We start from the raw sequence: 26,255 nt of genomic DNA, 5'->3' as shown, positions 1-26,255 counted from the left end.
CCGGATTCGATCCCTATGGACTTGTATAAAGCGAACCCCCAGTTATGGGCACCTGTTCTCTTAAATGTCCTTAATGCATCAGTTACTGTGGGTACCCCTGCCTCTTGGAGACTGGCATGTATTGTCCCAGTGTTTAAAAAGGGCGACCGAAAAGTCCTACCGCCCTATTTCTCTACTGGACTCTTCGGTGAAGATTCTGGGACGGATTATTTTAAGACGTATGGAGTCCTGGATGATAGGGAATGATATCTTAAGCCGGGACCAGTATGGTTTCAGGGAAGGGCTTGGCACGGGAGACCAATGTCTCAACCTACTGATGCTGATCGGCAAATACACGCAGGCTAGGAAAGGTACGCTCTATCTTGCTTTTATGGATCTTAGCTGTGCCTTTGATAAGGTGAACCGGTCTAAATTATGGGAGAGATTAAATCAGTTAGGGCTGGATCCTAATATTGTAGAGTTGCTCCGATATCTACATTCTGGGACAGTTGCAAATGTGAGGGTGGGGTCGAATGGGGAATGCTCAGAGGCCTTTAAGTTTTCAAAGGGTGTGCGCCAGGGGTGTGTTCTGGCTCCTACTTTGTTCCTTCTATATACAAATGGATTGTCTGATTTTCTGATGAAACATTGTAGGGATGTTCCAAAGGTGAATGGTACTGATATCCCTGTGCTAAGGTACGTGGATGACGCAGTCCTCATGGCCCGTACTATGAATGGTCTCCGGGAAATAGTTAGAGCTTATGCCTCCTTTATGTCAGCTTTGGGTTTAGAGGTCAATTTTAAGAAATCTCATTTTATGGTGTGTGGAAAACCCCTGAGTAGGGTGGGGGAGCTAAGGGTAGAGGATCAAATTATTAGTAGGGTCCATGAGTTTCCATACCTAGGGATTATTTTTGATGAGAAAGGATCTTGGAAACCTTGTATTGCCAGAAGGGGTGCGCTTTTTCATGCAGCAGTTGGCGCAACTTTTGACTTTGCTGTTAGGGTAGGTAGTAAACCCATCAGGCCTTTGCTTGAAATTTATAGGCGGAAATGCCTCCCCGTCCTGCTGTATGGTGCTGCACTTTGGGGGTATGGGGACTCCCGAGCCCTTACGGTGGAAGAAAATCGGTTCTGTAGAAGGCTATTGGGAGTTGGACAAAATATCCCTGGTTTTAGCCTTCATCTGGAGTTGGAGCTTGAGTTTGTCCAGGACACTATTCAGTTGGCTCCCCTTCTGCTATGGATCTCAATTTGGACTAACGAACATGCCACTCTAAATAGGGATATCTTAAAGGATTGTCTGGCTTGTGACAATGTAAAGAATATTCCCTGCTTGATGCACATAAGGAAGATGGCTTGTGATTTGGGGCGGCCTGATTTGGTTGATCATCCTGAAGGCCTGACCAGGTGTGATAAGAAATGGGTTAAGGAGAATTTTTTAAGAATCCAGAAGAATAGAAGGGAGGGGGAGGCCTTAAGGAAAAAATCGATCAGGGATTTCATTATGTTAAAGATGTGGGCAGGCCCTGAGCGCTATCTCTTACAGATAAAGGATGTGAGGGAAAGGTCTCTCATAACCCGTTTCCGTTTGGGGATCATCAGAAGTAACCTGTGTTTCCCGTTAGGTCAGTATGGGGACAAATGTATTAGACCTTGCCCCTGTGATGGGGTGTCCCAACAGACCATGCCCCATTTTACTTTGTTTTGTGTATTTTATGCACCATTCAGAACTCGTTTTTTATTACCTCTCCTAAGGCCTAAGGGTTTTGTGCAATATCGTCCTGCTTTTATGTGGCTGCAGATGGCCTCTGATGTATTGGTGGGAAGGGGCTGGGATCATTCCTGAAGGGAGCTATTACTTGGCGTAACAATGTAGAGTTTTTAGAATTAATCTTTCTATTTTATTGTTTCTATGCATGTGGTTATATATGTTTTTATTCCTGATGGGTGTTCTTATTATTTATGGTTTTATTGCTAATTTTAACAAATGTATTGGAGATTATTTATTGTAATGGATGAATTTTTTTCATACTGAATAAAAGTTATTATTTACCCTTTTCTCTCCTTTAGCATGGCCTATAGCTGTCTTTTCTCCATATAAATGGGCTTCCATCCCCCACCTCTCTCCATGCAGCAGTCATCAGCCCATATCAACCTTGCAAGGAATGCCACCCAAGTCTCTTTACCCGTAAAGACTGCCATTCCCATATCAACTGTCACTCAATGTCACTCAAGTTGCTATACCCGTAAGGACTGCCATTCCATTCTCTCCCACTACAGTGGCTACCAACCCTCTTTGCTTCATCTGTTTGGGTGGGCACAACTTCGCTCCCCCTGAAGATACAGATTTATGATGGATTGTAGCAGCAGATTACCAGATTTGTCACATAAATTTACACTACTCAACCTTTGTAAATATAGACTTATTTATAAGTGAATTGCACCAGTGATGTTTAAACAGTTTTACTTGAGAAACACGCAAATCAAAAAATACAAATTTCTTGGTGAACATCTTCCTTGCTCACAGCAAAATTAGTAATTTGGGCCTATATTTGCTAAACATTCAAGCAACACAGAAACTAAAGATGTAGCGCAGTTTTTAAGTCCAGCATAGCAGCGCGCAAGTGGAGCTTTTCTCGACATGTTGTAACCTATTCTGTGGGGTTTAACAAAGCCCATCTCATGCCCATCACTTTTATTCGTTCCTGGGCCTGCCTTTCAAAAAATCCCTTGATGGTGTTGGTAAATGCTTTTGTTTGTCATGCCTTGAGGGTGTTTTGTTTCCGCCTTGGAGACTGACCCTGTTAAATGGATTATTGCACCATTAGCCATATAACTTAGTGTGGCACACTATTTTTTCTTTTGCCTCGCCACTTCGCTCATGGCGGTATGTTGTTTCTTCAACTTACTTGCTTTCGGACACCTTGCTATTTCTTTGAGATGTCTGTGGGGTCTTTTTTATTTTTAATTTTTTTGCAGTTTTATGTAGCGTGAACTTGACACAAAGATAGTGCTTTACATGAGCACTGGTTACATTACACAAGAACACATTTATTTTTGGTAGCAAGGGAAGATTAAGTGATGTGCCCAGAATCACAGGATGTTGAGCAAGCGCCGAGACTCAAGACGTGTTTCCCAAATCCAAGTTTGAGATCTCTGGCCCTCACATCACATCTTCTCCCCTAGGGTTCTTGTCTGGTGCATGGTGGGGCAGTCTAGGAATTACTCTTTTTTTTTATATAGCACTTGGCAATACAGGTTCTGCCATTTGAAAGCACTGAAAAGCAGGTGCCATTCTTAACAAAATCACTATAATTCACTTGCATCAACCTTGTAGGGATGAAGAAGAGGTGAAAAAGCTATGTCAAGATTGTAATCTGTGACATCCCTGTTCTGTCAAGACATCTGCAGTGGGTTGATTAACCAACTGGCTTGAGCAGAGCTTAACATTAAGGGATAGCACGTGCTCTTGAAAACTTCCAGAGGGTTACCAACCAAGCACATAGGTTAATTCTAGGCAAGATGGCAAAAGGTGTTGTCTTCAAAAAGGTGGAAAGGGAGTCATGACTCCAGACCCAAGCACTTCACGGCCTCAAGCTTGATAGCAAAAACATCTAGCCTTTGGATGTAAATTGGGCCTCTTCAAATAGAGCCAGTAAGCGTGAACTCAATACAAAGGTATATTACACAAGAACACATTCATTTTTGGTAGCAAGGGGAGATTTGCCCAGAACGACAAGATTCTGAGCCAGTGGGGAGACTCGAACTGTGTTCCCCAGCTCCAAAGTTGGCAGTTCTGGCCCTTACTCCACATCCTCTCCCCTAGAGTTCTTTGTCTAGTGCGTGTTGGGGCAGTCTTGGAATAACTCATTTTTTTATATAGCACTTGGTAATACAGGCTCTGCCATTTCCTAGTGCTGTAAAGCAGGTGCCATTCTTAACTGAATCACAATAATTCATTTGCAGTTAAGCTGCCTCTTCTATTATTCTCTTTGTATACAGTCAATGTTGTTTAAAGTAAGGCTGGTATTGCCAATGTAGAGGAATATCTAATTTAAAAGTTTAACACCCACAAATATATTGCTGCTCCATTTTCTTTGCTCCTAACTCTTTTGGCCCCCTCATTCTCCAGGTTAAATGCCATGAAGGTGTGTCTTTGTGGCATGTTTGGTGCTATGAACGTTTAGGTAGACACACTAGAAAAGGTTGCATCTCTAGGGTATCACAGCCAGTCTGTTGGAATGAGGCAAAAATACTCCCAAGCTGGAGACCTTGTTCTGTTCTCTCTCCTGCAGCAACAAGCCTGGGAGAGTTGCTGTGGAACCTGGCATTCATCCATTACACTCCAAACCACATGCGTAAAAGACATTGTAATTTACAACACTAATACCTCTAACTCTCACAAATGCGAGACCTGTTGCATTGCAAATGCTTGCTCTCTCTACAGTTGTTGGTACACTTTAGGCTGTCATGCACCAGTGCACATACACCCTTGCATCATGGTGGTAAACAGTGTTTGCTTTACTATTGCATTGTCATGAAGAACACTATTCGCCTCCAAGGGCATTATTGACAACCAAGAACATGAACTGGGTCAGTTCGGCTACAGTTTTAAAAGCAGTCTCAACATTTTCCATTTTACAACCAGTTATCTAACTTTTTTTTAAAGTTTTCATTCCATAGTTACTTTTAGAGCTGTGAACAAAAGTAATCTAAATTATTATTAATGTAGACCCCTCTCCCCTCTTTTGCATAATTACTCTCCCGAAACTAGGGAGTTTGGAACATGTTGAGAAATTTCCTAGATAATGATAAATGAAAAGTGCATGCCTATTTTTAATGCAGTTTTACTCCCAATAATAACCTGGGATCAAAGTTATATAGAAGATGGCATTCCTCTCTGGTCTGGTGCAAGTGATTCGATGCTGGTAAGCAGAAGTGGAGATGATCTCTAGGACGCAGTTAACACTGAGATGATCAGTGGGTGAAGCTGGAGATAAGGTGGCTGGTGTAGTGGAAGTATGCACCACACAAAATGAGGTAGATGTGACAGTAGTGATAAAGGTGATTGGTGTGGAAGAGTTGAAAAGTGCTGTTATAGGGCCTGGTATGTTGTTGTGGTACAGTTCAACAGTGCAGTAATTGTCAAGCGTGGCGTGGAATAGGTGAGTAATGTGCTGCTGAGCAAAGTGTTGGCAATTATTGTGGTATGGGTGCCTGGTGCTCTCTAGGTGAGTGGTATTGTGGAGAGCGAAATATGTTGAAAGGGTGGAGGTGAGCGACAGGGAGGAAGGGAGTGGTGTTTTAAAGCTCTGCACAGCAGAAGTGACATTTGTGTCTATTAAGGGCTCACTAGTGTAGATGGTGGGGGCTCCTTGCACCGCATTTTTTAACTGTCTGTCAGACTAAGCAAAGGTCAGCTTTTCACACACTCATCATGTCAAAGTCAGGCAATTTGGTGCTTTACATGCACTAATGGGCAGACGCCATGTCAAGCAACCAAGGTTTGCTAGGCTAAAGGTCACACAGTCCTGAGGGCAGTGACGTCATCACCCCATCAAAGTCCTTTGAGAATTCACCCCTTGGTGATATCGGGAGCAGCACTGATAGACTCAGATCTAGGCATTTTAGGTTTAAGAGATGAAGTGCCCAGGCTGGCTGTGCTAGTGCGCCTGGTCCTTAGTAAGTAAACTTACAAGGGGAGGCGTATAGGCCGATTAACCTTTTGAATCGCATGGAGTATCCTAGTCATGCAGTGACTACTGAACCAATTATCAACATTAATAATCAAGAAACATCTTATATGAAAACAGCTTGAAACCATCTACTCATGAATAACCACAACTCGGGAAGGAGTTAACAATTTTTATTTCCCTATTGATTACAACTCTAAGCATCTGTTAATTAGATCTTTATTCAAAACCACTTTTTATTAATCCATCATTAGAAAACATCATCACTTAAAGGAAACATATGCGAAATACAGCTCAATAAGCTAAGAATGCCAGCATTAATAGCGAAGTTCAGCAATTAAGTCCGTCAGTCAAATGTTACTGTCAGCGTCTCTCTTAACAGCCTATCTAACCAAGATTAGCATCAGCATGTGGGACTTCGTGCGAAAACCTTTTAGAGAAAAACATTAATTTGGAAAAATCTATCTCAATATGAATATCTATAATCAGCGCAGTTGGTACCTAGAAGAAAAGGCACAAAATTTGTCAATCACATTTTCATAGCTACCTATCCAGGATAGATCAGTAACAAGTCAGTCTTCGTCTTCAGGTCATCAATTAGTCAGCTACGGATCAGGCTCACGGAATACGAGCCCAATATCAGCACCTCGGACAGCGTCTCCTGACGTCATCAATTCTCTCCCCGCAACTCAGATTTTTGCCCCTTGTCATTACTTTTTATTAGGGTCTCCCAGTCCATTCCCCCTAATTGCTAATTGGTCAGTCAGTCAGCAGATATGACTTTAACCTATAGTTTTTGTTTACCGAATCTACAAATTTTCATATTAGTTCGTTCACAAGATGCGGATTGGTTGACCATGCGATGTTCTCATCATCCGGCTCTTCAGGTATCAAAATTGTTGCATGTTCCTCTTCAATCAGTGGCTCCATTGTTCAAGTCCTGGGAAAGTACATTTAGCCTACACTACACATAATTGTATCAAATTGTCTTCATCATCTCCTGTCCGCCGGTACATTGCAGAATATTCCAGCTAAGCGACTTTAACATCTAGCGGGTCAGGGTCATTGCGTGCTTCCAGTTCCTTGCAAAGCGCTCAGTAATTCAGCTCTACGTGTGTGTGAGGTCCAAGAAAAGCTAGGCCTTTAGTTCAGCTAACTTAGCACTACAAATTAATGCAAAACATAGGTCATACATCTCATTATGACATATTATTACATTTTCTTATATGTTTTCATTATTTTGCACATTTTCAGTCATATTAGAACATATGGTGATCGCTCCCCGAGGGCACATTTTCGAACGTGCACATTATTTTCTCTATGATTAATTTCTCTATGCATTTCTCATTAGTAAACACATATATATCATTAATAGTTTTCTTAATTAGCATATCTGCTTTAACAGCTGTCAATCAGTGAAGCCTCACACCGACCAGTCTCAATTCATCACAAAATGGGGTGGGATCAGCAAGTCTCACTGATCTCATCCCACCCTGTGATAAATTAGGAACCTCCTCCCCCCCAACCGGTAATACTTAACAAGGTTAGACACTGAGAGGAAGCAGTGGGATCTTTTGGTGCCTGTTTTGCGAAGCCTTCAGATCAAACCAGGGCAGCTGTGCTTCTGCCTCCTACCACTTGCAGGTGCTGTCTTCTAAGCCGAGCCCTGATCGTAATGCCTCACAACTAAATTATGTTTTGAATGTTTGACTGTATGTACGCATGTGTGCATGTATGAATATATATGTGAGTATTTCCCTGAGTGTGCTTGTGTGTGGGAGGGTGTGAGTATTTATGTGTGTATGTGTTTATGAATGTGTGGCTGTGCGCATGTGTGAGTATCCACGTGTGTGGTTGTGAAAGGGTGGGAGTAAGAGTGTATGAGTATGCATGTATGTTTAAATGTGTTTTAAGAACGCCCCGCGACTTAAAAAGATAGCCACCACCACTTAGTATAAATGCCTTTTCTTTTTTATTCCCCATGGTTTTAAGACTGGCACCTGAAAACAGCAGGAGAGACACGTACCTCCTGCCAAATACAAAAGTGGTAAATGTTCCATGATAGCTCTGTTGTTTAAGAACCGAACCCAAGGATGAACCTTCAAGATTTGTGACAGCATTGTTAAGTGTGCCTGTAAGGACGTTTTGCCCTGATGGACAGCTCTGCAGCATCAAGAAAGAACTTGTGAGCCCTGTATCACCTAAGGAGAGATAGCTCTGTTCTGTAAGGCAAGAGCCATTTGTTCATGGGCTCTGTGCATTTGTTAGTTCTTCCCTTTAAAGTGCTGGGAAGAATGCTTCGTTTTTAGATCCAGATCCATGGCTGAATAGGTACCTCGAACATAAAGGGAGGAGATGTGACCTAGCGGCCAGAGGTGCTAACTTAGTAGCTAGGAAACCAAGATCGATTATTGGCCTTAGCTCCCCATCCTGTGATTCTGGGTAGAAAACACTTAATCTCCCATGCCTTAAAAAAGTCTTATGATATCTGATTTCGTTAGCAAGTGCTCTAATGCATTTAGACCAAGTTCTCAGTGTATAAAGCTGCCTGCAAAAATAAATAAAGTGAAAAAACAAATGTGCTGCCATTATCATACTCTGTCTGGCCCTGCAAAATTAACCTAGATGTAATTCTTGTAGAGCAATACAAAGGTCACATCTCTTTCTGTATCTGAAACACAATTTTCCAAATGTGTGCAATGGAATAAATAAGAGGGTGCAGTATTGCAGTTTAGGATGACACCTAAAAACATTTTCTAAAATTTGCATTTGTGCCTTTTCAGGTGACCAAGAAACAGAGTAAGAAAAACAGACAAAGCAAACGCAGTGAAGGATTCCGAGACTTGCCATTTCTTGAAGATGGAGAGAACGAGTCAAAAACGTCCCATATGGAAGAAGTAAGTTCTTAATTCTAAGGGTCCTGCTAGAAAATTGTCTGTCGTTGACAGTTATAATGTGAACGTGAAAGAACCCACTAGTTCTTATGGGAAGAATCTGTTCTTAAAAATGGCATTCTTAAATAATAAAAGTGTCACAGTTGCTGGCATGATTCGTTTGCAAAACTACTAAAACCGGATTCCATGAGAAAATAAAGAATATAAAATCAAGAAAGCAACTAGCACAAGCCAAAAGGCCAAAACCACTATTACAACAGTTTTAATTAACATTCAATGTGTTGGCAGAAGCAAAACTTGACCACAAGGGAAAATGGCCACCTGCTGATGGCTTTCCTCCACACCTAGATCCCTCGGGCACTAGGAGGGTGATATCGGGTGTGACACTGCACTCCTGCGTAGGGCAATACACAAACATACCTCCAGGCCCTCATGTACTTCAGTGGAGGCCCAACCCACTGTTGTAAGAAGTCCTATTGAGGTACATCACCATTTTACTGGAAAATCTGATTAGAGACTTTATGAAGTGAGAAAGGTTGCAGATGTCCTTTGTGCAGAATTTAAATGAAAGATGGTGGTGGCACCTAGATTCAATTATGTGTTTCGCAAGCTGCCTATTTGTGTCCTACAGACACAGGTGATAAAATTGACAAGAAAGAGAAAAACTAGGCATCAAATCAAATCAAATCATTAACATTTATAAAGCACGCTACTCACCCTAGTGGGTCTCAAGGCGCTAGGGGAAAAGGGGGGGTTATCGCTGCTCGAACAGCCAGGTCTTTAGGAGTCTCCGGAAAGCGGAGTGGTCCTGGGTGGTCCTGAGGCTGGTGGGGAGGGAGTTCCGGGTCTTGGCCGCCAGGAAGGAGAAAGATCTCCCACCCGCTGTGGAGCGACGGATGCGAGGGACAGCAGCGAGTGCGAGGCCAGAGGAGCGGAGGAGGCGGGTGGGGACGTAGAAGCTGAGGCGTCTGTTGAGGTATTCCGGTCCCTTGTCGTGGAGGGCTTTGTGTGCGTGGGTGAGAAGTCGGAAGGTGATCCTTTTGCTGACTGGGAGCCAATGCAGGTGTCTCAGGTGTGCGGAGATGTGGCTGCTGCGGGGTACGTTGAGGATGAGGCGGGCCGAGGCGTTTTGAATGCGTTGCAGGCGATTTTGGAGTTTGGCTGTGGTCCCGGCGTAGAGGGTGTTGCCGTAGTCCAGGCGGCTCGTGACGAGGGCGTGGGTCACGGTTTTTCTGGTGTCGGCGGGGATCCAGCGGAAGATCTTGTGGAGCATGCGGAGGGTGAGGAAGCAGGCGGAGGACACGGCGTTGACTTGCTTGGTCATGGTGAGAAGAGGGTCCAAGATGAAGCCGAGGTTGCGGGCGTGGTCTGTGGGGGTCGGTGCGGTGCCGAGGGCCACCAGGAGTCATCCCAGGCGGACGGAGTGTTGCCGAGGATGAGGACTTCCGTTTTTTCTGAGTTCAGCTTTAGGCGGCTGAGCCTCATCCAATCTGCGATGTCCTTCATACCCTCTTGTAGGTTGGTCTTGGCGCTGGCGGGGTCCTTGGTGAGGGAGAGTATAAGTTGGGTGTCGTCGGCGTAGGAGGTGATGATGATGTCGTGCTTGCGTACGATGTTGGCGAGGGGGCTCATGTAGACATTGAAGAGTGTCGGGCTGAGTGATGAGCCTTGAGGTACGCCGCAGATGATCTCGGTGGGTTCTGAGCGAAACGGAGGGAGGTAAACTCTTTGGGAACGGTTTGCGAGGAAGGAGGCGATCCAGTCCAGGGCCTGGCCTTGGATCCCGGTGGAGCGGAGGCGGGTGATTAGGGTGCGGTGACAGATGGTGTCAAAGGCAGCCGAGAGGTCGAGAAGAATGAGGGCGACTGTTTCACCGTTGTCCATCAGGGTTCTGATGTCGTCTGTGACTGAGATGAGGGCGGTTTCAGTGCTGTGGTTGGTTCGGAATCCGGTTTGTGAGGGGTCGAGCAGGTTGTTGTCTTCCAGGAAGGTGGTCAGCTGTTTGTTGACGGTCTTCTCTATTACTTTGGCTGGGAAAGGCAGAAGAGAGATGGGGCGGAAGTTTTTCAGGTCGCTCGGGTCAGCCTTAGGTTTCTTTAGTAGGGCGTTGACTTCGGTGTGTTTCCAGCATTCGGGGAAGGTAGCAGAAGAAAAAGAAGAGTTGATGACGGTCTGGAGGTGCGGCACGTATCTACTGAGGGTGAATACATCAAAATATATGCTGTTACAGAATTAAGTGGACTACATCTCATGCACTACTTTTTTTTATAAGGTGCACTAACTGTCCTTGTTCGCCTATCACTTCTCTTTGACCCTCGAAACTCTAGGCTGACCATTCATAGAAAGATGCCAGGTGGTGTGCTGACTGCCCCTGGTATTTAGTATGGCAGTAGGAAACCTTCCTGTGATGTCAAGAACCCCATCCAGGAAAGACCGAGAGAATATGGGACTTGACTTTTAAATTGCTAAAACTTAACAACTCCTTGTATGTCGTAGCTCCTCTCTGGAACAACAAAGCAATTCTAATTGGCAACAGCATGATTAAGCAGACTGAGTGGTCGGATCACCGAATTCTGACCATAGGCCACATGCTGAATAATGGAAACTTGAAACCTTTTAAGAACTCCAGAAAGAATTTGGTACTTACCAAGCCAAGGTTTTTAAATACCTACAATTTAAGAATTGTATGTGTAGAATTCTTGATACGGGACCCCAGAGTCTCCAATTCTTAGTTTTCTGAAGAGATGGTGTCATTTCAAGGGAGTGACTTCTGAAATCCATAGCAGACTAATTGAAGAACTATACTCAAAGATGTTATGGATCCTACTGATTGATAAACGGCAAATCAAACTGGATAAAGAATACACCGAAAATGACTGGACATGTTTACAGAGAACACAACAGAGGCGTGAGAAAGGCACACTTTAGGTTCAGTGCCTTCAAAGCACTGCATGACTTGCACTGGGCACCCGACAAGTTCCACATAGCAAACTTATGCTATGCCCCGGTACAGGAGATATGTTGATCTAAATGGAGCCATTATACATATTTTGTGGCCATGCTCCTCATTAGTTGAATTAGGGATAGAGCATGGTCTGGAAGGCAAGAAACAAAGGACCTGGTTTTGACCTATCACCACCCGTGGAGATTCTTCAGGACACTCTGAAAGTTACGGGATGCAATATCCTTTGAAAAAGTAGGAGTGGCTCTAGCTGTGTCAAACATATGTATACTGCACAGGTGGGAATAGAAAACTTCTCCCACACTTGATGGTACAATGCTTTGATGCTCATGGCCTCCTATGAGCATGCCACACGTATGATCAAAGCTTTGCTTCGGATATTTGAGAAAGTATGGGAAGCCTCTGTAGAATCCTAGGGAGTTGGTCTTCTAATGCATATCTCTATTGTGGATAGTAATGTTCCCAGTATATGTGCTGAGGACTGGAGAGCCCCACTATGTACTATCAGTACCGTGGCTTTGAAGACCTCAGCCCACTAAAGATGTGATACTGCACTTTCCCCCTGTATAACTTTTGGTATCTTCATAATGTTCCTATCTCATTGCATCTCACTGCTAACTGATACCCTATTTAACGTTATCGGTTTCACTCGATGACTGAGGAATTCTCTTCGCATTGTGCACTGCTTTACTCAGTGGAGGCTGGTGAAATGTAAAAGTGGCAGGGCCCGGCGTTTCTCAAGGGGGTATAACTATTGCATGCTGTGTCACGTGTGCTGCTGGCCACTGATAAAATACAAGGTGAGGAATTCTCTACGGTAGATTTTTCACGCATTTTGCTTTTAAATGAAGTTGATATTTTCAAAGTTATTTTATAAATAGCAACTTCGTTTAAAAGTAGAATGTGTGAAAAATAGACTTTTATCAGAGGCTAACAGCACGCACGCATCACAGCCTGTAGTAGTTATACAGCGCCCACCCTGAGCTTTCGTATTTCCAAGCTCTCTTTGTATGTGCCAAAGACCTCATTAGCACATATAAGAGCATTTCATATACCTTAGCTGAGGATGGGTGCGCTGGATTCTGGAAGCAGTAAAGCTTCCTGTTCCCCTATGTTTGTTTTCGGACTCAAGGCTGGCTCAGAAAATGCCGAGATCAGTTCTGGAGTTGAAAGCAAACACTTGCCATCCTGCGGTTTGTTTCCAACTGTAAAAACAGACCGCAGGCCTCTGTCCCCAGCTTACCTGAGATCCTGTCACCCTGCTCTGGTACACGCACACCGGCCTGTAACAGGGTGTGCTCCTGCCGCTCTGCCAGTCAGGAGGCACTGAGGGTGCCAGACATGCCCTCTCAGCCGCCCAGGAACACGAGGAGCTATGCTGGAAGCAGATAATCTGCGTATACTAAAACATGCTCCGTGTTTCTGTTAACAGCATGCGTCTGACCCAATGCCACAGCCTCTGATGACTCTGTGACATCAGATCACGTGGCCTCAATCATCTACAGGCGGTATGTAGTAACCCCACCCTTTTGTAGCGCGTCACAGGTGACAAGTTAGGAGGAGAGTTGCTTGCAGCCTGTGACATGATTGACAAGCAGCTTAGGAAATACCGAGACGTCCCTAGGCGCCCGGGACTACTTGAAAATATGATGCTGCTGCTCGACATTAGTGAATCCTAAGACCCCTGAAAACTACAGGCCAGGGCTGGCGCTAGGTCTGCCTTTAGTCTGATCAGGGGGTGTACAAAAATGTAAGTGCTGTTTAGCACAATCACATTAGCGCATGTGTTCCTTTGAATAGCGTCTGGCTACCTGACTCTCGTGTCAGCGAAGATGAGAGGCAGCTAGGCATTGTGGACAGCACTGGCTTTAAAGCCCTTGTTTTATCAAGAAGTTCTGTAGATGGGAACTGTTGTTAGCAGTCACCATCTGCACACCCTCTCTCTAGACCAGAGGTCTTCAAACTGGGGGGCGGGACTCAAGTGATGGGGGGTGGGGGGCGCCAGACTCTAGCCAAAAGCAGCATTATACAGATAACAGGCCTTTGTTTTAAGCAGAAGCATGTTTTTGCATTTTTAAAAAGGTAACAGTACTAAACTGCAATGTTTAAATAGGTCTAGACATATTTAAACATTCCCATCTTTATAAAATAATTGTGAAAAATTCTGTGGGAGGCCCCAATGATTTTTATTTTTCAACTTGGGGGGGCGTAGCACTAAAATGTTTGGAGTCTAGAAGGACCAGCCACTGGCTAACCTGCATCTAGTGATATATCAGATCACTACGACCATGGTTTAATCTGATATTTATACAATGTCCTACTGTACACACATCTTATGTGAATAATACAAATACAATTTGTTTCAAAATATGAATAATAATGGTAATGATAAAATACTGAATGTGTTAAAACTACAATTCCGAAATAAAAATAACACCAATATCTGAAAATATTATATTTTAATTTTTTTGTGCCACCGTTTATCCTTTATTTCGAGCAAAACGCCCCGAATTCACTCTACACCACCTCACTGTGATGTCCGAGCTTTTCATCTTTTGCCCATTTTGTAATTTTGGGACCTTTTTTTGGGTAACAACCCTTCAGAATCCCACTATTTCACCAATCCCTCACTGTTGTCTCTGATCTCTCTATCTCCCACTGTTGACCCTCTATTTTACTGTAAGATAATTTGTTTCAATGTAAATACAATATTTGTGTTTTTTTTACCTTATTATTATTAAAAATAATTATTATTATTAAACTAATAATATCACTGTTACTGTTTCTACTTTTATTTTTGTAAATACCATGATTTTCTAGACATAGTCAATGGTGTTATTTATCATAATATGTTGAATTATTTTGTTTTAACAAAATGAAAATATGCATTTCCAGTTTACTCCATTACGACAATAAGGCACACATGCTGCCTCTATTGCAGCGATTCTTATCAACGTCTATAAATTCGGCTTATGGCGTTTCTTGGTTATTATTTTGTAGCAAATGTGTTTTCCATTTTGGATTCACGACAGTCAAATGATCCAACCAAAGATTTCCTCCTCATCTGTGTTGCATGCTTATGGCAGGTTCAGCTCTGATTTGAGCGCTACCTGAGACAACTGCGTTTTTGCCCCTGCGTCTCCTTTATTTGGATATATTGCAGTAATATAAAAGTGATTGAAATAGGTTTTTTCCCTGCAAACTAGTTGACCAAGTGAAGAAAATCTAAACTTGTATACCTTTAATCTAGTACCGCCTTGTTCGCCTGCGAGACAGAGGGGGATATAAGTTTCAAAGACGGACAGTTTTTTCTAGACATGAGTTTCCAGTTAGTCAGTTCTTTGATATGATGTACGTTTTCCACATGTAAACACGTGCTCCTACTTTGTAAAGTTACTTGTTTAACTTCAGGTTAAAATAAAGCATTCCTTAGTCAAAACCTAACATGTAAAGATCTGTGGTTCAGTTTTGCTTAAAGTAAATATATTACACCATAAGTTTATCTCACTCCACCTTCTAGTATAGTAAGCCCATTCATTTTTTTAACATGCATCTTGCAACATTCCATAAAGATAGAAAATTCTTTATATTTCTTCTAATCTATGAAAATATACCTTCCTTCCACTTGATTTGACGGGTACATGGATGTATACAGCCACCTGTGTTGCCTATCTGTCCAGTCACGCACACTTCAAGAATTAGGATGCTCACTTGTATCACCTCAAGGTGGGCAGACTAGACAATACATTCCTCAAATGGAAATCATGATGTAATATTTTCTGGGAAACTAACCATTGAGCAAAAGGCCGAAAATAGCAGGAAATAACAAAAAAGCCACTGGGGCCCCGGTTTTCTAGAATAATTTATTGGACTAAAAAGGCCCCTGTCGTAAGGATGATTTATACCACAATTATACATAGACGGTTTAGCAGTCATCCTTGCTGCTTGATAGCATGCAGAACTGTAAATGAGTTGGTCAGTTACGAGCAGGGCCACTGGAATTATGTGATTGTGCAGCCACTGTGATTTTTCGTGTGATTATAGATTTGCCGCATTTGCCACATAATTTAGCAGCTGCCACATATTCTGCAGATTTTAACAAAAAAAATTGTTTCTAGCTCCAACAGTTCAAAAGTTACTAAAAATGCAGCAACACGTGTTGCAGTGCAGTACAGGGCCCTTTGCAAAGCTAGACTGGCCACTTTTCTGTTGCGTATTGGTATTTTGGGGTACTAAACTGATATTGATGAGGCGCAACCAAGGCACATGCAGTGTTACAAAGTTTAAAAATGATGAAATAATGAAGTAATAATGTCACAAAATGTGCTGCATAATTTGTCCCTCTCCTGCCACATAAATCCAGTGGCCCTGGTTATGAGGTAGACGTTCTGAAAGGTAAGAGAAAAGCCTAGCAGTTGAGTGTTGGTGCCTGCTTTGGCAATCGGTATTATGTACACCCTGTGCATTTGCTTTATATATACATATATGCATTCTGGTACTTGTAGGTATGCTTTAGTTAAATGAAATGCAATGGAATATCACACATGAAAACATTGATTCCTAAAAGAGAGGTGCAGGTGCAACGTTGCATGCTTGCAGCCTCTCCTTCATGGAAAGACCAATGTGATTGTTTGGAAACAGAATTGCATAGAACTGAGCACTATTTAAAATCTCTCTTTTGCATTAACTTTGAAAGTCAGTGGGAAGGGAGAGCGCATACCTACAGCATACTACATAAGCAGAACAGCAATAGCCAGGCCAGTGATTGGACATTCACATTTATGCTGTAATGTTAGACGTATTGCCTGTATTGGATTCAGCAAAAGCATTTCACATTATCTGCATTATCAATGTTTAGATCAACATCAATTTCACATTGTTCAGTTTCTTTTGTCTGCTTCTGCTCATTTGATTTACACAGTTACACTTCCAAGATCGCAATATTTTCTCTACTTGGGCAGAATAGTGATTACTGATGGTGACTATACTTATGAGCAACACACTTACAACTGATACCTCCCTTGGTTGTTAAATACCCTCTAACAGCTCCAAAATGCATGAACAGTTTAGGATAATGGTACTAGCGAATGTCACGAAGCCTCTTTCTGACCATAATTATCCTAAGTCATGTACAACTCCAGCCCAAATCCACGTTGGCTGTTTGTGTACATTCTCACATTCAATTCATTAGAAAAACAGCAGGCTCTAGTCAGAGCAATTAGTTCTGTTACTTGTGCTGAACGTACACCAGGCAAGTATGATACTTCAACCATTTACAATTTCAGAACTGGACAGACTGCATAAGCATTTTCAGTACTCCTAGATGGTCTCTCATGCAAGATCCATCAACAAACAACGTGAGATCAGCCATTTCTAAGGGAACAACTCTGACAGCTGATCTTAGTTTGGTACATAAGTCACATTAATACAATTGTGGTCAGGGTTTTCATCATCATCTCATCATTGCTTGTTTTTGGAAGCAACATAGCAGGATTTAGGTATTATAACGTTTAAGTGAAATATTTTCAGCTGCCAGTATGTCAGTTCATACTTAGTAATACAGCTGATGCAGAAGCCAATGTGCATATTTATGAGTCTCTTTGCATCACTTTTGTACCATGCAACACTGTGTTGCATGGTGCAAGAGTGATGCAAGCCCTAAGGCAGATTTATGAAGCCATGCAAGGCCACTGTGCATGGCCCTGCGTGGCTTCATAAACCTGGATTAACGCAATGCACTGCAAATTGCTGCGTTATGTGACTTTGCCCTGGGAAGGCATTCCATCAGAGTTGCGTGGGAGCACCCATACTCTGAAGAGCAATATGCCTCCAAGGATTGTTACTGTGCAGGAAGGTGCCCCTTCCGGCGCAAAAACAATCCTGCATGCAACTCAGGCACCCTTGCGCCACAGTCCAAGGGTGCCTGTGCTGGCTCTAGGCAGCCCATTGTGCTCCAGTGCAGTGGGAAAAGACAGGAATGCACCGTATTCTGTAAATATGGTGCATCATGTCATTTTCCTTTGATGAAGGGCAGGGCAGCAAGGTGATGTGCTGAGCTGCCCTGCACAAATAAAGTTCGAAATCTGCCCCTAGACTTTAGTACTGGTCAGCAAAATCTTGACTGAATGAAGGACAACCACAATGAGGGTATGATCCATAACATTTCCCTTGCTCTGCTCAATTGAAAGGCAAACAGCTCGACTTCAAACAACCAGGAAGCAATACCTCACCATGCTTTTGCACAAGAACAGCAAAACTCCTTCTCATAATCAGGCATTCGGAAAGCAGATGCACTGCAAATATTTTCTCTGAGTTCTCAGAAGGCTTTGATGCATTTGCTGTCAGATGGTACTAGAACCTCTGTGTCACTGTGAGTAAGCCTTAGTAAAGACTCCACAGTCAGGGAAAAGCTTAAAATCCTCCAGCAACTGTAGCCAGCCTATTTACAAAAACATCCTCACTTCCCTCACTTGGAAGATGTCTATTCAGGACTTCAGAAATTAGTTCTTTCAACACTTTCCTTGACCCTTCTCAATATGATGACTAAGGTAATTCATTTATTTTTTACAGAACTGTATTTTGTAGGTGAATCCTTGTGACCGTTGTCAGTAACATAATGTAGAAGTGCTATTGTATCTAACTTGCAGTCCTCGTGTCTTTGATGTCCTCAAAAGGTATGCATGAGCACTCAATTACAGGGCAGCTGCAAACCTTCCAAATCTTCCTTTTGAATCTGACTAAAGATCAAGGTACTTTCTGTTCATCCTTGTGGGATACAACAGCATAAGAGAAGTCGATTGTGGAACCAGAAGGCAAAAAATATTTACTGTTCTCAAGAACAGGAATAGAAAAGAATGCTTGGCATAAGTCAGTGACTGTATACAATTCTGCATCTGCCGGAACCTGAAACAAAATCACAGCAGGATTTGGTACTGACGGATAACAAGGGACTGCACTTTTATTAACTTTACTAAGGTCTTCGACCAACCTCCACTTTGCATTTGTTTTGTTTTTTGCCCATCACCAGAGAGTTGCATGGGCTACCAAGCACCTCTTGTGGAATACCCTGCTCTAACATTTTCTCAATAATGGGTTTTATTCCCTCTTCTGCTTGACATATATTCTGACTGGTTCTGCACTTTTTTTCATCAATTTTATTTCCTTCCATTTACAGTCAAAAATATCTCGTTTTCATGTGTCTCTTAAATCAAGACACAAGTCATCTTTTGTAAGAACTGGGACCAGCAGAAGTCTTAGCGCTTGTGATTTTATTTTAAACACTGAATCTTCATCTTGAGTTCCAATTGCAACACCATCCAGAGTGCAATGAATCACACAATTCTTCTTGGAAAGCAAGACCCGGCAGAGTAAATTTGAAGGACTCAATCACACAATATAAATTAATGATTGTTTTTCATGGATCCCATTTTAACCTGGTTAATAATAGGTTTATTGCTTATTCCTACAATGTATACTTCTCTTCCAGAGAGGGGTAGGTTTGGGCCCTTCAAGGAACGAAATGCAGAGCAGATAGCACCGGTAAAGATCAAGAATGACATGGGATGCCCTTTCACTTCACCATCTGCATATCTCCCACTCTGGTCTACATCTAGGACTGCACCAAGCATGCAATCCTCCTCCCCCCTCAGACACCATTATTGTGAATTTGTCCCATCCGGTGAAAACTGGGGAAAGTCATTTCCCAGTGTCACTGGTTTCTGTTGGTACCCTGGCTTATATGGCACTTTGTTTCATATGTTTTGTTGCAACACTAAACCTATGAGCATGTTTGTATGGAGCTGCCCCTAGTTCTGTGCATTTCTCATAAAAGTCTGTTGGGTTAGGGTAATAAATTGTGCCTGCATTGGATTTGCATTTTGCTGCATTGGGGAACAAACTAATTTTGAACTCGATCTGGGGTCTGTCTAAAGTCTCACTTCCAGTGCCCAATTTTTCCACAGATGTGACAAGCAGTGCTCTTGTTTAGCAAATTGGCATTCACATTTGTTGCAGAACTATTCACAAACCCTCTACCCCTACCTTGGCTTTGCATCTGCACTATATCACTCCTCATCTCAGCTTCTTGCATCCTTACCTGCCAAAACTTCCATTTTACATTCATGCCAGAACTTTCTGCCTGTACAATTCTTATTGTTTCTCTGGATCTGCTCTGACAGCACAATCATCAACTTCTCTTTGACCTTTTTGTGCTTTGCAACAAACCAGTCACTACAGAACTTGCCATATTTAAGTATCTCAATACTCTTAGCTTGTCAGCACATTACTCTCTGCTGAATGTGAGAATGTAAAAGGAAAGCCCTGGGTGCAAACCCAAAACAAAAGCTGATACAAACACTTCAGGAGAAATCGTCTCAACGTCCATAATAGGTAAACTAGGAACTTTAGGAACTCTCAATACTGCACGCAATCACAGTGAGGCTTAAGCAGCAATCAACCAAGAACAGCATGACCCTCCAGAAAATCTATATGTCAGTGGCGTGCCCACTGCCCATAGATCTGGTACAGGGGGTAACCTGAAAGTTAGGAGGCAATGTGTCCTGCAACAAGAGCCAATACAGTTGTTCAAAAATATATACTCAATAAGAAAGAAATGACTCAAGAAGTGGCATTCCAGTATTTGGGATACGAGACGACAGGGCCCAAGAGTTGTCAATGTGTTTCCTTGCTGTCAGCTCTCAGCTGCCACTCCGGCTCTAAGGACACAAAACAGGAGACTTCACCCGGGGGGCCCAGAGCCCCGGCTCTGCGATTTGGGGGCGGGGCAAAAGCCTCACCAGCGCTTTAAAACGCCGCCAGCCCTCCTGCCTCACAGGAAACAGGAGACTTCACCCGGGGGACCCAGAGCCCCGACAACGCAATTTGGGGGCGGGGCAAAAGCCTCACCAGCGCTTCAAAGTGCCGCCAGCCCTCCCGCTTAGCGAGAAACAGGAGACTTCACCCAGGGGACCCAGAGCCCCGACAACGCGATTTGGGGGTGGGGCAAAAGCCTCACCAGCGCTTCAAAGCGCCACCAGCCCTCACGCCTAACGGGAAACAGGAGACTTCCCCTGGGGGACTCAGAGCCCCGGCAACGCGATTTGGGTGCGGGGCAAAAGCCTCACCAACGCTTCAATGCGCCATCAGCCCTCCCACCTTCATGGGACGCGCGCGTGCGGCGCCCGGGCCAAGGGCGGGCCCGTCCTTCGCCCGTCATCGACCAGAAGAGGCCGGGCTGGGCCCCCCCCCCCTGAAATCTTCACCGCTACATCAGGTCCGGACAACGCGCATTCAATTGGAATTTAGGCAGGTACTCTCGCTCCTTGAGTTTTGTTGATGAGTGAACTGGCGCATAGTATTACAGATTATTTTCACCAACAGTTTTACTACTTGGAACTTGGCAAGGCCCCTTACATTTTGTCTTTGACTTTCAGCTTTTAAACATTTGTCATAACACCTGTGTCGATTTAGGCTGTACATCCCAGGTAATAAGTGCTGATTGGTACAGATTGTCCATGCTGTGTATGTTTGCTAGTTTTTAGATACTGGTTAGAAATGTTCTAGAGTAGTATTTGAAGAACCCCTGAGCCTATAACATATAGCCAGAAAATGGGTGAGAGGAAGAAACCTAGTGCAAAAGATACTTCCTCCTACAAAGACCACTCCTCAGTATTAAAATTTATCTCAGGAGCAAGGGGTGCTATCGACAAGCAGATCAATAACGTTGAGGAAAGGATATTAACTCAGAAGGGCCCATTGGAATCTTTATTTAATCATAATAACTCCCCATCGCCAGCATTAGCTTTTCAAACTCAGACAAAGCGGAGTCCAACTAAAGGGCCAAAATGGATGCATCCACTATCTAAATGAGACTATTTCAGATGTTGATGATTCTCCACCTCCACCCAAACGCACAAGGAAACCTAAAGCAGTCTGAAAGGGCAGAGCACCCAGTCACGAGCCATCTGAAACAAGCAGACATGGCAACACTGGAGTTCAATCCATGGAACAATCTCAAACTAATCTTGCCAACACGAAACCCTGTCAGAAGATCTCTCGAACTATAGTCAAGGCAAAAACCAACACCCTAGAGTACATTATTGCCTTGGAACACCTAGTCAAGACGTCTTTTGAGTTATTGACAAAGTGCCTAACCCAAGTGGAGGAAAAAGTGGAGTTAATGCTTAATCTAGTGAAGGTTCGGATTCTAGGCCCAGCCCCCTACAATCCCTCAATACTGCGGTGACATAGTCCCACACCAGAATTTACATTCTCCTAAAGAGCGAACCTTCACTAGATTAAGTATTGACTCCACTTTTTCCTCCACTTGGGTTAGGCGCTTTTTCAATAACTCAAAAGACGTCTTGACTAGGTGTTTATATTTAATTGTTGGAAGCAACTGGTGCAATTTGGGAGAGTGTAGGGATCTGCATGACATTAGTTGACCCAGGGATTATTTGGAGGGTGTTGTCGCAGGGAAACAAAGGGTGGTTCGATACCGAATGCACACGGGCTCATAAGAAACTCAAACAGTACCTACACAGACAAAACCCTGATAAGCACAAGCTCACTACTCTTAGATACGAGTACAAAAAGGCTATAAAAACCAGGATTTTTTTTTTAAAAAGATGAGGCTTGGAATACTCTCTGCAATGCAAGCCTCCAAAATAATAATGTCAGATTTTGGAAGATAGTGAACTCTCCTCTCTTGGGCGATGGCACGTCACCAAGTATTGAAATAGCTATCACGAAAGACGAGTGGGTTACCCATTTCTCCAAAATATATTCTTCGGAAAACTCATCTCTAGATACAAATGCCCATAGAGTGGACTTCCAGCCTATTAATCCACCATTCAGTTTAAGCGAGGTCACTGATGCCATAAACGCCAGTAAGAGTGGGAAAGCTCCAGGCCCAGATGGAGTACCAATTGACATCTATAAGTATCACATAAAAATGACAGAAAATGCAAAGTCAGCATGGATGATCATTGCTCCTCCTCAGCAGTATCCTACTACATGAAAATTGATTTGCTCCTTCTGGTCTAATGCCATCTGGAGGTACTAGAACAAGCTACTTACATAAACAACAGAAAACCATTGTGAATGAATGTGGTACAGAGTGCAAGCAGAAGGATCTTGGAAAATGTTTCAAATGGGCCTCATTTTAGCCAGCCCTTTGAGAACAGTGTCATACAGAAAAACCAAATCACATCTCAGAACTCAGAATGAACATCATGATACAGCAACCATTTTTAACAAGATGGCATCAAGACCTAAGTGAAGTCTAGTTTACCTAAGCTAGGAAAATACTCTTTTACACATCATAGCAAACGCTTTTCAAATGAAGTTGTTTAGTCTCAGTCTATGCACACGTGGATCAAGTGCAGAGCAACTGATATTAATGTGCATTATACTAATTTCACGAAAGCTTTAATCTACCTTTGCCAATACTGTATGCCTTTGCCTGACAGTATATGAGCAACAATAATGGTATGCCACGTAAGGAGAATGAGAAGCAAACCAATTAATATTGAAATACAAGTATTATTCTGTTTTTGTATACCCTGATTCAATGATAGTAATGAGCATGATTAGGTTACAGCATTCTGGTGCCCAGTATTTTACCATACTTTGATCGCCACAGTTTGTCCTGGTGTATGAGGCACGCAGGCTAACTACCAATCTACTTTGAATACTTTGGTGCTTGCTCCTCTTGAAAGGCAAGATAATGCAGGGGCATAGCGGGATCAGGGGTAAGAAACACAAAGGCTTCCTGCATAGCAGCAGAATCTACAAGAACACTACCCTGTGACACTTTGGGCCTCATCACGATTTCGGTGGCCGGAAAAGCCAGTTTGCCGAAATTCCAACGGGAGGTTGCCACCATTATGGCTGCCTCCCTCAGGGCCCATTATGAGTTTCCTGCTGGGCCAGGGGGTGGAAACTTCAGTTTCCGCCCGCTGGCCCAGCGGGAAACGGCCTTCAGCATTGTCTCTGGCTCATAATAGAGCTGGCGCCAATGCTGTAGTGCGCAAGGCGCACCAGCACCCTTGCAATGTTCACTGTCTGCAAAGTGCATGGGCAGTGCAGTGCCCCCCTGGAGCCCCCTGCACCCGTTCTCTGCCAGCCTGAAATCACTGGCGGAGAACAAAGTCTTTATTCCCAGGGCAGCGCTGCTTACAGGACTGCCATGACCGCCAGACCGATGGGACGACTAATCCTGGCGGTACTGGCGGTCCGACCACCATGGTCGTAATATGGCGCTCGGACTGCTGCATTGGCGGTGGTCCGACCACCACCGTGAACCTGGCGGTCTCATCGTAATAAGGGCCTCTGTCTTGCAATGACTGGTGGGCAGCACATTTTACCTCAGCTAACTCTTTTGGAAGATGCAAAGCATCAAGCAGATTCATCATACATCTGACATAATTAATTGGTGTACTCACAGTTGTGCCACCCCTTCATAGCCATAACTGACCTAATTGTGGGTAGTCCAAAGACATACTCTGAACCAGTGAAAATGCTTGACAGTCTGCTTTGTGTTCAGGAAAAGACTAGTAAGGCGAGCAAGTTCTTCCTCCTGGGCAGCGTATACCTAGTTAAAGCACCTACTTTTCACTATTTCATTTTGTGTACATACGGTGTAACTTGCCACCAGTTTTCCATTACTGATTCTGAAGCAGAATCGTTTAAATAAAAACACAATATCACAGTTTATTATCAATGTAAATTTAAGGTCGATTTACAGAGTGGGCGGTGGTGATAGAAAAATCATGAGGTTTACCAACTTGGCAAATGGGCAACAATGAGTTTCAACAAAGAACACAATACAAGAGTGATACGAGAGGCAGGTAGAAGTAAAATTTCATACTTTGGCAATCTAGACATTAACAGACATTTTTACTAGTAAACAAGATGGCAACAGCAACATGAGGAACAGCAACTAAGAGAGTAGACCCCAACACAATATTTTCAGACACTTCAACCAAGTGGGCATCAGTCTCCCCCACAAGTAAACATGAAAGTAACCCAGCAGCAACAGGATCCAAACAAAATAATAATAGGCGGTGGGTTTCTTGTTGTCAGCATGAACCAGAGTTTTTATCCTGAGAGCCAAAAAAACCCTATCTCATGACAGTACAAATATGAAAAGTTTTGAATAATCAGGCAAACATAACGTGAGCTGAGCACAGCACTCTTTTCAAAAGGCAAACATGTTTTCCACTTTCTTGGACTAAGGGAAAGGACCAGGAGTGTCTTCCTTGGTGAGGTTGTGTAGGGGGTTAACAATATCTGCATAGCCTAAAATCCTTTAGCAACAACAACCAGCCATCCCTAAACATGGGCATATGAGATACTGAAGTGGGATATGGTACCTTTAAAAAATTGCTTGCCTGTGACAAATGTCTTTCTGCTGCCGAACTGTCATGACATACATAACACTCATGGGGAAGGAAAAACAGCAATTTCACGTTTAAGGGTTTCTGCCCTTTCTTGAGTAGTTGAGTGAGTATATCCAGAGAATCACATCTGCACTGGCTTAAAGATTGGAAAGAACCAAGTGTAAGGAAATGCCTCCTTGGCATGGTTACCCCCTGACTTTTTGCCTTTGCTGATGCTATGTTTTGAATTGAAAGTGTGCTGAGGCCTGCTAACCAGGCCCCAGCACCAGTGTTCTTTCCCTAACCTGTACTTTTGATTCCACAATTGGCACACCCTGGCACCCAGATAAGTCCCTTGTAACTGGTACCTCTGGTACCAAGGGCCCTGATGCCAGGGAAGGTCTCTAAGGGCTGCAGCATGTATTATGCCACCCTAGAGACCCCTCACCCAGCACAGACACACTGCTTACCAGCTTGTGTGTGCTAGTGAGAACAAAATGAGTAAGTCGACATGGCACTCCCCTCAGGGTGCCATGCCAGCCTCTCACTGCCTATGCAGTATAGGTAAGACACCCCTCTAGCAGGCCTTACAGCCCTAAGGCAGGGTGCACTATACCATAGGTGAGGGTACCAGTGCATGAGCACTGTGCCCCTACAGTGTCTAAGCAAAACCTTAGACATTGTAAGTGCAGGGTAGCCATAAGAGTATATGGTCTGGGAGTCTGTTTTACACGAACTCCACAGCACCATAATGGCTACACTGAAAACTGGGAAGTTTGGTATCAAACTTCTCAGCACAATAAATGCACACTGATGCCAGTGTACATTTTATTGTAAAATACACCACAGAGGGCACCTTAGAGGTGCCCCCTGAAACTTAACCGACTATCTGTGTAGGCTGACTGGTTCCAGCAGCCTGCCACACTAGAGACATGTTGCTGGCCCCATGGGGAGAGTGCCTTTGTCACTCTGAGGCCAGTAACAAAGCCTGCACTGGGTGGAGATGCTAACACCTCCCCCAGGCAGGAGCTGTAACACCTGGCGGTGAGCCTCAAAGGCTCACCCCTTTGTCACAGCACCGCAGGACACTCCAGCTAGTGGAGTTGCCCGCCCCCTCCGGCCCCGGCCCCCACTTTTGGCGGCAAGGCCGGAGAAAATAATGAGAATAACAAGGAGGAGTCACTGGCCAGTCAGGACAGCCCCTAAGGTGTCCTGAGCTGAGGTGACTCTAACTTTTAGAAATCCTCCATCTTGCAGATGGAGGATTCCCCCAATAGGATTAGGGATGTGACCCCCTCCCCTTGGGAGGAGGCACAAAGAGGGTGTACCCACCCTCAGGGCTAGT

General features: G+C 43.7%; 1 protein-coding gene across 4 annotated transcripts in view; it reads left to right on the top strand.

The window, feature by feature from the left end:
* The window catches only part of LOC138296303 (uncharacterized), a 619,236-nt gene that overhangs the window by 190,194 nt on the left and 402,787 nt on the right, over positions 1–26,255 (top strand). For 3 of the 4 annotated variants that reach the window (XM_069235314.1, XM_069235317.1, XM_069235316.1), the window contains exon 3: positions 8,459–8,572. In XM_069235314.1, coding sequence (XP_069091415.1) covers positions 8,459–8,572 — 114 coding nt within the window. Of the gene's footprint in view, positions 1–8,458; positions 8,573–20,624; positions 20,839–26,255 lie in introns of those variants that run through there. The other variant, XM_069235315.1, reaches the window with a different exon arrangement.

This window comes from Pleurodeles waltl, chromosome 5 (assembly GCF_031143425.1).
Source record: "Pleurodeles waltl isolate 20211129_DDA chromosome 5, aPleWal1.hap1.20221129, whole genome shotgun sequence".
Lineage (NCBI taxonomy): Eukaryota > Metazoa > Chordata > Amphibia > Caudata > Salamandridae > Pleurodeles > Pleurodeles waltl.
The sequence above is the reverse complement of the archived record's forward strand: the minus strand, read 5'-3'. Positions and strand labels throughout refer to the sequence as shown.